At 33.4% G+C, this 14,944-nt stretch overlaps 2 protein-coding genes across 3 annotated transcripts in view; one reads left to right on the top strand and one right to left on the bottom strand.

Moving 5' to 3' along the window:
• Positions 1 to 14,944, bottom strand: part of LOC126745381 (mitochondrial chaperone BCS1) — a 479,053-nt gene that overhangs the window by 66,230 nt on the left and 397,879 nt on the right. The window lies entirely within an intron of this gene.
• Positions 1 to 14,944, top strand: part of LOC126745377 (coiled-coil and C2 domain-containing protein 1-like) — a 29,908-nt gene that overhangs the window by 11,073 nt on the left and 3,891 nt on the right. Inside the window, exons 6-11 of one of the 2 annotated variants that reach the window (XM_050453203.1) lie at positions 2,761 to 2,903; positions 2,961 to 3,461; positions 10,851 to 11,006; positions 11,065 to 11,302; positions 11,357 to 11,508; positions 14,817 to 14,907. In XM_050453203.1, the coding sequence (XP_050309160.1) occupies positions 2,761 to 2,903; positions 2,961 to 3,461; positions 10,851 to 11,006; positions 11,065 to 11,302; positions 11,357 to 11,508; positions 14,817 to 14,907 (1,281 nt within the window). Of the gene's footprint in view, positions 1 to 2,760; positions 2,904 to 2,960; positions 3,462 to 10,850; positions 11,007 to 11,064; positions 11,303 to 11,356; positions 11,509 to 14,774; positions 14,908 to 14,944 lie in introns of both variants that reach the window. The other variant, XM_050453202.1, reaches the window with a different exon arrangement.

Below are 14,944 nucleotides of genomic sequence, written 5' to 3'. Positions count from 1 at the left end.
AAAATCGATAAAAAACAAAAACAGTTCAGGTGAGGATGGCATATCTGCAAACATTCTTCTCAATATTCCTGATTCAGCCTTAACGGTTCTGGTAAAAGCAATTAACCAGTCATGGGAAACAGGAACATTTCCCTCTTGTCTAAAAACAGCCAAAGTCATTCCAGTCCACAAAGAAGGAGACATGGAGAATCCTTCTAATTTCCGGCCAATATCACTTCTATCCTCTATGTCAAAAATCATAGAAAAACTGGTGAAAACTCGTATGTTGTCTTTTATTAATGCAAATAACATGCTTAGTAAGTGTCAATTCGGTTTTCGCGAGAATACGAATACAAATGATGCTGTATACCATCTTCTTCAGGACTTGTACTCTCATATCAATGGCGGGAGAGTTTCGGCGGCTGTTTTTTGTTTTTTGTGATCTGTCAAAAGCTTTTGACTGTGTTAGTCATGACATTCTGCTGCTAAAGCTCCACCGCTATGGTTTTAGAGACTTTCCTCTATCATGGTTTTCTTCATTCCTGCGAGGTCGACGGCAACGGGTTTTGGTTGGGTCAAAATACTCAGAATATAGCTTTATTAGATGGGGAGTGCCTCAGGGCTCAGTTTTAGGCCCAGTTCTATTTTTGCTTTACATAAATCTGGCTGGTCTCTCTATTCGCGGTGTCTTCACTATATTTGCAGATAATTCCACAATATTGTGGCAGGCTCTGGACTCAGATTCTCTCCAAAGGATCATCCTGGAGGATCTTAAGATGGTAAAAAGGTGGTGTGACTCTAATTTACTTACATTAAATCCAACAAAAACTAATTTGCTATGTTTTAAATGTAATGTTAAAGATGTTTCGATAGATGGTGATCCAATTCAGATTAACCCTGACAGCAAATTTCTTGAATTTTCATAGACAAAGATCTCAAATTTGACACACATATAAATCTTCTTGCCAAAAAGCTAACATCTGGTGTTATGATGTCAGGATCAGTGTACAGGAACTTGGTCCAAAAATTGGCAAGTCCGTTTATTGTTCCCTCTTTGAATCCCACTTTCGCTACGTTATCGCTTTCTGGGGCAGTGCAAGCAGTTACATTATTCAAATGTTGTTTGTTATTCAAAAACGGGCCATTCGATATATATGTGGGGCTAACCCGCGGAATTCATGTCGTCCTCTATTTCACCAAAATAAAATACTAACTCTCCCATGTCTGTATATTCTTGAGACTGCTTGCATAATCTATAAGTACAGAGAAAGGTTCATGGTCAGGAGTGCTCGGTACCCAAGCAGGAATCACATGATTTTGCACCTTCCTTGACCTACTTCAGCTTTAACAAAAAAATTAATTTTTTACGACAGTATTTCTATCTTTAATCATCTGCCTATCATTATTAAAAACTTAACTTCGCCTAGGATTTTCAAAAAACATTTAAAGAGATTACTTGTTGCTAAGACCTATTACTGTGTTGAAGAATTTAATATACTTTAAGTGACTGATTATATATATAAGATCAATGATTATGTTTTTGTATGTATGTTCATATTTTATATTTTATAAATATTTCTTTTTTAATTTTAAATTTTATACTTGTAAAATGATAATTTTTGGAGCCATACAATATTGATACTGGATTCTTGTCACTGTTTTTAAATCGTTTGCTTCACAATCTAATACAATTTTTAACAGTGATGGCTCTTAGTGTTTTCCATTAGAGTATTTCTAATTTTAGCCATTTTAGTAATCCCGTCGTACATGAAAAGGCAATTCATGTATCTTAATAGAGCACTTTGCTTGAATGATAAAGCCCATTTCAGTTTTTGAACAAGCATCATATATATATAAGTATAAATATATATATCTATCTAGCTTATATATCATAAATATATAAGCAGGCAACAGAATTGAACTGGACTAATGAATTTAAAAATAAATCACTAAATAACTGTGTATCTGTATATTTCACTTTAAGCTAAAAATTATTGTTCAGAAACATGTTCTGAAATAAAAAAAAGCTTATTCCAGTATTCTACAAGTTCAATACAAAAAAAATGCTAACAAATATAAAAGACGATAAGATTTAAAAGGAAAGGAAAAATAATTAATAAAAAAACAAATTAACTAATTAGCCTAACAAGCAGTGGTAATTAAACGTCACATCAAAACTCAACACAAGAGATACGCTGATTTTCTTACTTAAATACAACAAGTGGATTACGACAGTTAAAAGACGCCCTCTTTCTTAAACACTGATAAAAGAAAATACTTATATCTACATGATGGCCTCATAGAAGAGAGTCAAAAAACACAGATTCTGTAGGCCTATAAAGCATTTATTTTCGTCGTATTTAATTACTAGGTTCATTATTTAAGACTTACTAAATAATTATGATTAAAAATTAAATTGATATAAAATTTATATGGAATTAAACCGGCGAAAAATCGAATTGAACTAATAGTGTTTCATTCTTACTTCCACGTTATGACATGCCATGAAACGTATAATTTAACCGACATACTTATCTAGGTACATGAAACGACATTATTTTATTTAAAAATGTGACCTAAGAGCCACAAGCGGCTAGGTTGTTTGAATAAAATAGTTACTTTCCAAAAATATGTACACTATTCTAAAGGATTTAAATATTCAAATTAATTTGTTTTTCATCAGTAAGAAACTCATTGTATATATCAGTAATTGTTAAGTATAATTTTATTTTTGTAAGCCATTGTTATAAAAAAATCCACTTTAATCATATAATTTTATAGGCAGGTGCCTTATTGTCGAAACTACAACAAAATGAACGACAAGGATCTACAAACGTTGAACCACCTGCTCCGGCAACGGTTGCACCTGAGCCGGAGCCTCAACTTCTTACAGCTGGATCTGTAAATGAGGCGCTACAGCAAAGGTGCCAAAATGCCTTTTTTTCTATGAATTGTAACCGTTTATTCTTGCAATATTTTAGATTAGAATTTTATAAAACTCACGAACAAAAGGCCAAAGAGGAAGATAACAGTAGCAAAGCGAGGCGATTCGGGAGAATAGTCAAACAATACGAGCAGGCAATAAAATCTCACAAAGCAGGTCGCGCGGTCGCTTTCGATGAGTTGCCGACTCCTCCAGGTTTTGGGCCAATTCCAGGGGCTCAACCCGCTCCAGCTCCCGCACCTCCCAAACCCTCGCCCCCTTCGCAGGATACTCCTAAAGCACCACCGTCAAGAATGTCCGGGAATAAAGTTTCTACTTCGCATCAAGAAAAGCAGGTTTTAATATTGCAAGCGAAACAAAAACAATTTAAGGCAGCAGCCCTCAATGCGAAAAAACAGGGCGAGTTGGTGCAGGCTAAAGAGTTTTTGAAACAGGCCAAAGGGTTTGATAAGTTGATCGAGGCTGCAGAGGCAGGGTTGCCGGTCGATTGGTCTTCTATACCGGTTTCACCCGATGCGAAGAGTCAGCTGGATTATGAGTAAGTATAATTTTTGTTATTACTTAATAGCAGTGGCGGCTATTCAGGTGTGGTAGGTGAAGTGCCACTTCACCAAAAAAAAACTAAAATAAAAAATATAATATTTTTCATCATATTATAATTGTTTAAAATTTTTTTAAATTTATTATCCTACTAATAAACCGCTGGCGCCAGTAGTCTTCTCCCATTAACAGAAAAGTAAAATGAAAAATTATTGATAAAAAGTAAACCAGTGGCGCAAAGCTTTACCCATATAATGGCCAAGTGTAATGCAGGCTAAAGTGGGGGGCGAAACACCACCCGAGTCTTGATGGCTTTGCTCGAGGCGGCCTTTTTATCGGGTGAAGTGCATCGCATTTGCCCGTGGATTTTCTAAACTTGTGTTTTATGTTCGGAATTTTCTTAATTTGGCGCATTATTTGGTGGTTTTTGTAGTTCATTAGTTCGGACAAGTGTGTTGACTTTTTTAGTGCTTAATTACCCGGTATAAGCATTAATTCTATCTAGTAGATTGATAAACATCCATGATGAGTTACTTATTATATTGGGTATTACGTCACTTATAGCAAAAATCAATTTAGAAATTTTTATCTCACACGCTCAACAATTGAAAATAAGAAGAAAATAGACTTATTCACGTATTTAAAAGAAATATGAACTTAAATCTGTAACGATACCGTTCGATATACTTATTTTAATTTAAGTTCAATAAGTTTTAAATACAATAATTTACTTGAGGTATAATAGATTTTTTATATACCTAGGAGCTGAGGTTCAATCTATTAATCTCTGAGCTCGTTTCTTCTTTTCAATATCCTACCTAACTTTGTTATGAATATTATAATTAAAAAACGATAAAAAACAACAAGAAGACCTACTTTTTTTTAAAAATACCTAATTTGAACCAACGTTTCGGTAGTTATATCTACTACCGTTATCAAGGTAATTAAAGTAAAATTAAATTAAATTAAAAATAAAATATACTTATCTTTCAAATTTTCAGTAATCCAGTCTCATCAAAATTTCTTCCTAATTCGAAAATACTTTATATACTTTTTTATATGATTTGACGGTTTATTAATAGTTTGACAAACTATTTTGAAGGATAACAAAAATTTCAAAGGTTACTTTTTTAAAAATTAAAGGGGTGTGATCTTAATGTAAATTAATCATAGAAAATACATGAATATCAAATATTTTAAATCATTAATTAATTTTGAGAATACCCTGATCTACTTCTTTTTTTTAGATTAACATCCACACACAAACATCTTTTTTGTGTGTGGATTTTTGACTTTTTATTTTATTTTAATTATTTTAAAATGAATCCAGTCAATGATATCGTTTGTAATTTGCTGGAAACGTCATTCAGCAGATGGGCAGGTGAAGATAAAAGAGACCTTTTAATTACTGGTCGGCCGATGTTTGATCTGGCAATTTTTTCCAAAAAAGAGCTTAAAGATGGCAGATCGTGGAATCTAAATTTCAAACATGATTGGTTTATAAATTATAAATGGCTATGTAGTAGCGTAAGTTTAGAGAAATTATTTTGTTGGCCATGCCTATTATTCTCAAGTAAAGATTCGGTATGGAATAAAAAAGGGTACGCAAGTATAGTTAATGTCACAAGATCATTACACAAGCATGAGGATTCTGCAGAGCATATTAAAAGTGCATTATCCTTAAAAAACTTTGAAAGAAATCAAAATAACATTGCCGATGCTCTTCAGGCAAATGCTAGACTTTACAAGGTGCAGTTTAATGAAAAAGTGAGATTAAACAGACTTATACTTTGTAACGTGATTGACGCAGTTTTGTATCTTGCTCAGCAAGAATTAGCATTTCGCGGCCACGACGAAAGTAGTGACTCGGTAAATCGCGGTAATTTTAAAGAACTCCTAGAACCTCTTTTTAATAAAAGTTCTGAAGAAGTGAAAAATCAGTACCAAAAAATAAAAAATGTTTTTACCGGCGACTCAAAGACAATCCAAAACGAAATGATTGAATGTGTTTCGGACTATATAAATGACCACGTTAAAAATGAAATAAATGATTCATTTTGTTTTTCTGTTCAGGTTGATGACACAACAGATATAACTCAGTGCTCTCAGTGCTCAATTATTATACGGTTTGTCAATTTAGAAGGCTTATTAGTAGAAAGGTTTCTGGGATTTAATGACGTTAGCTCTTATAGAACTGCAGAAAACTTATTTTCTGTATTCAACAACATTTTGGATAAATTTGACTATACGAATAAATTAGTAGGACAATGTTATGACGGAGCCAGCGTGATGGCAGGACATCTCAATGGACTTCAACAGAAGGTTAAAGAAAAGGCGCCCAAAGCTATATTTGTTCATTGTCTTGCTCACCGGCTTAATCTAGTGTTGCAACAAAGCTTTAAAAAAATCTCTAAATGTCGTATTTTCTTTGCAAACCTTAGTGGAATTCCGTCCTTTTTTCATCATTCAACAAAAAGATCACATATTCTTACCTCAATTTGTACAAGACGTATACCGACCATCACAGAAACTCGATGGTCTTCAAACTCAAAATTAATTAATAGCGTAGTAAAGGAATGGCCAAAATTGAAAGAAGTTTTTGAAGCAATTATTAATTCTAACGAATCCGACGACAAATCAGTTCGGCTCGCCTCGGGATTTTTAAAAGATATGAACGACTTTGACTTTATTTTCTATCACAGATATATTATTCGACATTCTTCAAAGAAAATCATTGGACATGAATTTTTGTATATCTCACATAAACATTGTTTATGGGAAACTTAAGAGTAAGCGAAATGAGGATGATTTTAGCGCTATTTTTGACAGAGCTAATGTCATTACTGAAATAGAATATACCATACGCCGATTTGCTAATTTTTCAAAGGACGAAATTAAAGGACAGTACAGAGCTCTCTTTTACGAGATTTTGGATCATATTTTGAAAGATTTTGGATCATTTTTGATGGAAATGAAAGTAAGGTTTGCAGATTGTGAAAAGTTAAAATTTCTTGGTCTAGCTGACACTAAAAAATTTACAGCCTATAATCAATCATTTCCTACTGATTCATTTAAAAATTTGTTGGAGTTATATGATGGGACATTCTCGAAAAGTCAACGGCTTAAATCTGAACTTAGCCTCATATTTGCAAATGAAAGTTATAGCAATATTTCGCTACAAATTGGCGAAAACAAAGACATTTTTACTGAGGCCTATAAACTTTTTTCGCTAATTTTAACGATACCGTCAACAAGTGTTTCAGTGAAACGCAGTTTTTCTAGCCTTAAGCGCCTAAAGACTTTCTTAAGAAATACCATATCTCAGGAAAGGCTTTCTTCATTGGCCAATATTTCTATGCAAAAGGAGTTTGTCCAGAAACTGATGAAAACTCAGACGTTTTATGAGGACATACAACCGATAAATTTGCTAAACTAAAGGACAGAAGAATTGATTTAGTGTATAAAATATAGGTAAACTTATAATATAAACGTTTTTTATTTGCCTTGCGTGAATTTACTAAATGTACTTCATATAGGAAGCAAAATATGGCGAATGCGCTTATTTTGCTTCCTGCACTTCACCTGTTTTTTAACCCGCGAGCCGCCACAGCTTAATAGATAGCAAATTCAATTCAAAGAAGTAAAGTGGTAGTTTAATGACGTTAGCAAAATAACCATGAATTGGAGTTTTTCCGTTCAGGGTGGTCCAAGATTTAGGAGATAGTCCATAACTTTTTTTTTTTAAAAATGATTGATTATGGTATATTCAGGGTGTCCTAAATTCGATGGCGACAATTGGGATTTCGGGAATCGCAAACAATACTAAATACTGATAAATTTGAACAGTTAGCCTTATGGCAGGTTTAAGTTTAAAAAAGTTGAATAAATTACATTTTTTTTTAATTAATTTTATAATAAATTTTTTTGGAAATATCCCAAGAAAACGAAAATTTAAAAAATCCCTATTTTTTTTTTAATTATAGCTGTCCTTAATTTTTTCAAACGTTATTTAAAGCAGTGGAGCAAAATAGATAATAAATTGAACACAAAATCTCGGTCCCAAAAATTTTTATGTTATTAGTCAAAGTGGTGACACGTGTTTCGCTCCTAAGAGCATCATCAGACCTAAAAAATAATATAAACAAGACAAACAAAATTATAAAAAGGCCTTAAAGTAAAGCGTAAAATATACCTTGAAAAGGTTAAAACACGATCGACTGGGTGAATTATACACACACACTGAACGGTTAACTGTAAGTTTAAAAAACTGATGCCACACATATAAATTTAAAAAAAAATAACATAGAAATTGAATACAAGAAAAACCATAAAAAAGTAAAAAGGAACCATCGAGATTTGAACCTACAGCCTCACAGCAAAACGGGTAGGGTTAACTGCGTTACGGTTCCTGCGGTATCTTGAAAAGACAGGAGTGGACTAGACAATATTATCAAAAATGAGTCCCGGCTCAAAATTGAACACGTCGTTAACACCAGTCAAAACTGGGCTCTTCTTCGCTCTTGTAATCTCGAGCTTCTCTAGAAGATCCAGCTTTTTGCCATTGTGGCAGTCATGAACCACTGCCACGTTATTCGGATAGAAAAAATTATGATATGTTGACAATAAATGATTGGCAAACGCCGATTTGGTCTCGACAGTGTCGGTGATGTCAAACTTGTTCACCAGACCTAGATGTTCTTGTACTATTGTTGAAATTTTCCTCCCAGGCTGTCCCACATAAATGGCAGGTCAATCGGCAGAATGCAAACTATAAACTCCCGATTTTGAAAGCGATCCTGATTAAAAGCGATTGGGATGTTAAAAGGTTTAATGAATTTCGCCATCTGTTGGGAAATACCTTCAAAGTAAGTTAAATATCTGAAATGTTTATTATGACGTTCCCTTTCCTCCTGATGCACAATCTGGTACGAAAGTTTGTACTTAAAAATATAATTTTCTGAAGCTTCCCTCTATCAGGAAGTTATTGTTAATTGCAATGGATTGTATTATATCGTACTCTTTTTTAGAGAAAAGATAAAAATTAAATTACTGTGAAGGCTAAAAATCCCGCAAAATCATCGTCGTTTCCTCTGCAGACTAAAAAAATGTGATTAATATACCTTTTGTATGTAATTATAAATTTAAAAAACTTACTAACTATAATTTGATTTTCTAAATGGCTCATAAATACTTCGCTTAAGGCAAGAACCAACCCATAACGATTCCTGCTGATTTCTTTAAAAAAATTTCAATAAATTTAAAAAAGTTTTGTTCCAAAACTAGCGATAAGAGACATACAAGATTGTCTATAACTAACTTAGGGAGATTGGTGGAGATGGAAGCAATTCTTCAACTAACGTTTTACATTTTGAGGCGGTTATGCTGCGAAATAGATTTTTACATCCAAGGCAATTAAAAGAAGAGAGTATTGAGAATATGGACGACCTCTTTAAATTTAAAATAGATAATACTTTTTGATGGCCTCCTTTTCCGCCCTGAATAAAGGTTGATGATACAGTGGCGTTTTTACCGTTCGTTAGGTCTGAACTAAAACACTCGATGCACAAAAATAGCAAACTAATTTATTTTACGCGTACACACTAAACACGATCACGTATTTATTTACTTAGTCGCGCATATTCTGACCTGAATTGTCAACGATTGGCAGCTAAATTACGTGTAGTTAAAATGCTGTAAGTAAAACTTGATCTGAAAATTTTATTACTCGCAGAACAGTCCTAAAGAAAACTACAGTGCTTTTAAACCAGAAATGGCACAAAAACAATGCTGTTAAAGTTTACCATGGTTATCTTGGTTCTATATGGACATCCCTAAAGAGCATCTGAGGTTTTCTCTCTGCAATGCAGATGTACAAGGGTGATGCTTGAATTACTATAATTACTAAATGGAGATATTTATACGTATTGCTTCAATGAGCCTAATATATTCAATCTTTTCTGCCAGTGGCCTATTTAACTACGATAAATGTGCCTATTTTCGCAATCCATAGTGAGAGAACTGGTATCACTGGAAATAGCAGTAACATGATGTGAACTTTTTGGAAAGTCAACAAATCTAGAAGGGACACACACGACTTCGGAATAAAAATATTCAACAAATTATTGGAAAATGTAAGAGATATGAGAGAAAAAAAAATCTGATTAAGAAATGAAAGATCTGATTAGGAAGATAAAGTACTTCAGCTTTAATTATAATTATTTATACTGCAGTCTTTGAAAATGTATATTAAATGTGTATGTTTCTTTATCTTTGCAACTTTGCATTTTTTCATCACATGTTGAAGGTGAATTTTGATTTTATCAATAAACCATTTGATTAATTTATTGTTTTTAGTATTTTTCTAGGCATTTATGTTTTGAGAAATAACCCAACAACACCTTTTTCTATCATCAAGATTTAATTATTCTTTTTTGGTTTATATTTAAGGACATCATCGATCCCTGTAAGGGTTCCACAGGACATAAAACACTTGCGGCTATTCATACACCGTCACAATTAGTCCCGACATTTGAAATGTCACTGTCTACTGGTAACTTTTGTTTTTCTTTGTACATTTGCGTGAAAAGAGTTTATAGAAATGAGGAAATCCGCCAATTCTAGATCATTTCCATTCCATACCACAAAAATATCATCCACGTATCTCCTATATACAGTGAGAAAAGCACCAAACTTCCCATTGACAATCCTTTTCTCCAAATGGCGCATAAAAATCTCACTGAGAAAAGGAGAGATGCAAGACCCCATTGCTAGTCCAGTAACTTGTCTAAAAAACCTGTTGTTGAAAACGAAAAAATTCTGATCAAGTACTAGCTTGAGGAAAGTTAAAAGATCATCAACAATAAATCTGTCAAGCGGTGACTTAAGCAAAAGGGGCCTGAGTAGATCAAGGCAATCACCAGGTGGAATGCTTGGAAATAAGTTCTTAACGACCAGAGAAATTAGTTTTGAACCCTCTGGTATGCAGATATTTTTTAAAAAATTTGTCAACTCTACTGATTTTTTTGTGGAATAAGTACTTCTGAAACCAGTTACATCTCTGAATGTGGTATTTAACCAGGCTGACAAGTTGTAACAAGATGAGTTTACAAACGATACTACTGGCCTAATAGGGAGATTGGGTTTATGGATTTTAGGAAGGCCGTAGAAGAGAGTTCTATCCAATAAGTTGATATGATTATTTTTTAAATCGGTTGCTAAATTAGCCTATGTACAAACTTTAAAAGCGTTAGATTTATTTTAAATGATACTTTTAGCTTGTTAAATCCGCAAACTTCAGTCAGATCAGTCCTTTCTTCTCGCCATCTTTAGTTATATATTTCTATCCCAACAATTAACTACAGTAAATTATTGTTTTTTTTTTTTTAAGATATGATATTGTAATGGCGGACGAGTGTACAGACCAAGACGATAGCGACAGTGATATGCTCTCGCGGCTTGAAACTCAACTAACGAAACAACTAAAAATGTGCCTTAGTACTCGCGATCACCACAAGGCGCTGGGCGACGTAGCTGGTACGAATAGGTACCTCAATCATTTATTTAAAAAAAAAACTAATTTTTGAGAAACTTTTATGCTTTAGATTTGAACGGTTAGCCCTAAATGTCACAAAAGACTTAGATGTTGTGCGAGTTGCTAAACGAATGGGTAGCAAAGTGCCCAAGTTCCATTATGAAACCAAAGAGTTTGCCATTGTGAAAAGTTTCACCGAATTGACTGATAACGATTTGGAACTGTTGATTGTTAGGGGTATTAATTATCGTTCCGATAACCCGAAGGATATCGATACTTATGTGAAGTTTGAGTTTCCTTTTCCAACGGTAATTTTTTGTGATTCAAAACTTGATAGAATAAAAGTTTTGTTGGATTTATAGGAAACTCCTTATTCAGATCGGACTTCGACAGTAAGGGACACAAATAATCCGGACTATAATCAAACATTTAACATTCCGATACAACGAAACTCTAGACAGTGTCAAAGGGTCTTTAAAAGACACGGAATAAAGTTTGAGGTGTATTCCAAAGGGTGGGTATACTTTTGTTGTTATTGCGTAGCTTGGCTTAAGGTATTTTATTTGCATTTACTAGTTCATTTGGGCGTTTTTTAGTTTGGGGTTTACTTGTAACTAGCCTTTGTAACGTAGTGTTTGTGAAAATTGATATTTTATTAGACCTTTCGTGGCACTTAATTCGGGTGGAGGAGAGCTATATACCGCATGTAATTATTTTTAGTTTGCATTTGGTATTTTAAACAAGTGTTATAAGTTATACAGTAGGCAGCCAAATCAACGCACCACTACTATATTTAATATACAGGGTGACAATTTCAAGAGTAGCCATGGCTTATAATTTTTAAACGGTAAAAGATATAAAAAAATGCTTAAAACCGTTTCTATAGTAACAAGGGGGAACCAAAATGATGAATTTTTTAGGGATATACTATCATCCCCCTAACCCCCAGAGCCACCCCCTTAAAAATTTTAAATTAGAAGGGTAGTCGAGTGATACCTTGTTTGAAAGGTCTATTAATTCCCTATATTTTGCCGTCTTACTAATTAAAATCAATGCAACCATTTCCGAGATATGTATGTCCTTTTAAATGTTAGTCAATTCATTTTACTATCAGAATAAAAATATTTATTCTGATACTAAAATGAATTGTTAAAAGCCAAAACAAAACTACAATAAATAGTACACTTATACTGAAACTATTGAATTGTCGGAATGGTATTTGGCGATGTAAAAAAAAGGAAAATTTTCGATGCCTGCCATTCTCGAAATATTTGTTGTTTTTTGTTTATTTAAATTTTGCCTTAAAATGTTCAATTTTTGGTTTGGTTAGTAATATCGTGGTTCTTTTTGTGATTTAAAGTTCTCTCACTGCTCTAGTTTTATTTTTGCAATGGTTTATACGATCGCCGAAAGAGTTGAAATGATATTTATTTATGGTTCTCAAAATCGCTGTTTTCGTAGAAGTGCCACAATATTTAATGAGAGGCACCCAGATAAGCAGGTTGGGCATTATTACATCCAGAAGTTGGTAAGAAAATTTGAAGAAACTGGGTTTGTAGGTGATATAAAGAAAAATCAGCCAAGAATACTGGATGAAGCAACTCAGATTGAGGTTCTTGTGCATTTTGCTATGGATCCTGGTATGTCGACTCGTCAAGCAGCAGCTGCCACAGGAGTGTCTCGTGAATCAGTACGAAAGATATTAAAAATTAATAAATTCCATCCTTACAAGCTACAGATTGTTCAAGAACTTGGTGATGACGATCCAGACAGGCGGATCGAATTTTGTGAATTAATGACCCAAAAAATAATAAATGAGCCACGTTTTATAAAAAACATTTGTTTCAGTGACGAGTGCACTTTTTATTTAAACGGTAACGTTAATAAGCAAAACTGCCGTTACTGGAGTGATGAGAATCCCCATATTTTTAGGGAAGAGCACACCCAATATCCCCAAAAAATAAATGTGTGGGCCGGAATTCTAGGGAATAATATAACTGGGCCATTGTTTATTGATGATAATCTAAATAGAGAAATTTATGCTGAAATGTTAGAAACAACTGTTGAGCCTTTAGTAATAACGGAATTGGAAAACCAAAGGGATGAAAATGGAGATCTTGTTCTTGATGAAAATTTATTGCATTTTCAACAAGATGGGGCCCCACCACATTATGTATTGCCTGTTAGAGAGTGGCTAGATAATCATTATCCAGACCAATGGATTGGTAGAAGAGGACCTATTGAGTGGCCGCCAAGATCGCCAGATCTCACCCCTCTCGATTTTTTTCTTTGGGGTCACCTAAAATCGGTTGTTTTCAAAACGCAGCCTGCCACCATTGAGGAGCTAAAACAAAGAATTACACAAGAGTGCCAATTATTAACAACTGAAGTTTTTAGAAATGTTCGTCAAGAGTTTGAAAACAGATTGTACTTTTGCTTGCAAAATAATGGAAGCCACGTTCAATGCAGATTTTTATTGTTTTAAAAATAGAATAAACGCAATATTGCAGAGTGTTTTCCTAGTTCTTAACCATTTGTACTAATGTTCAAATGTTAAATATTTTATGACATTTTCAAAATATGTTAATTTTATAAGAAATTAAAAAACACCTAAATAACCTTTAATAAAATATTAAAATTGGCATAACTCTAAAATAAATGCATTGATTATTATAAGTAGATATAATATAGGGAATTAATAGACCTTTCAAACAAGGTATCACTCGACTACCCTTCCAATTTAAAATTTTTAAGGGGGTGGCTCTGGGGGTTAGGGGGATGATAGTATATCCCTAAAAAATTCATCATTTTGGTTCCCCCTTGTTACTATAGAAACGGTTTTAAGCATTTTTTTATATCTTTTACGGTTTAAAAATTATAAGCCATGGCTACTCTTGAAATTGTCACCCTGTATAGTAACTGCCAACGTGTGTTTTATTTATAATCATTAAAAAATTAAATAGATAAGCTTTTGATAATAAGTGTTACTGTTTTTAGTTGTTTACTGTTCATTTTTTTCTATTTACTGTAGAGGAGGTAAACTGAGAAGATACTAAATATAATTCGAAACGTTGGCTAGAAACAAATAGCTTTCTTTAGCAATTGGCCAATTTATCTACGAAATACCACTTTTAATTTAAAATCTTTGGTCACCAATTCACCAAGAATAATTATTTCATTCAATTATAAGGATAATAGTAAGAAAGCAAAAGAAGTTTGGCTAATTCTTTACTTTTTGCCACATTGTCTATTAGATCCAGTATTCTTTATTCAATGTTGCTTTAACACATTATTACATTTAACGTGGTCAGAATTGTCTTTTACAGTATTATTTATATGCATTTCAGAATTTTAAACAGAAATTTACTTTCTAACGCGTTCGCCTTAATGGTCATATCAAGGACGTTCAATTTTCTTTGAATAATTTTGAATAAACTGCACTAGAATTGTTTTCGGAGAAAAGCATGTTATTTACTAGTAAGTACAGTCAATCTGGCATTTGCAATTTATGAAGAGTTTGTTTTTTTGTCAGTCGTTTGATGGTCCATGAGGAAAGCTTAGAAAATATCCACTTCTTCAATCATTGTTTGGCGAATTTCTTTATGGTCATACATATTTTCGCTTTGAAGCTTTCACCATACACCTCTACGTAAATAATTCTATGTCAATCTGTAAAAGACAATTCTATCCCACATTTGCCGCTTAACCCCGCCCTCCCTATTCCCCCCACTGCTTGATCAACTTAAAACTCGTGCCATGATTGGTCAATTTTCGCTCTAGCTGCGACTGCGGTTGCGCTAGCGACATCTTTTCCTGTTTTAGCGGCTTTTTTCGAAGCGACTCCCTGATTGGAACCGTTAATTTGAAATTACAACGGTTGGAAACGCATTGCGAGATACACGATAGCTTTGATGTAAGTCTAAATCTTTGACAGTTTAGGAAAATATGTT

This window comes from Anthonomus grandis, chromosome 15 (genome assembly GCF_022605725.1).
Source record: "Anthonomus grandis grandis chromosome 15, icAntGran1.3, whole genome shotgun sequence".
NCBI classification, from domain to species: Eukaryota; Metazoa; Arthropoda; class Insecta; order Coleoptera; family Curculionidae; genus Anthonomus; species Anthonomus grandis.
This window is presented reverse-complemented; position numbering and strand designations above follow the sequence as displayed.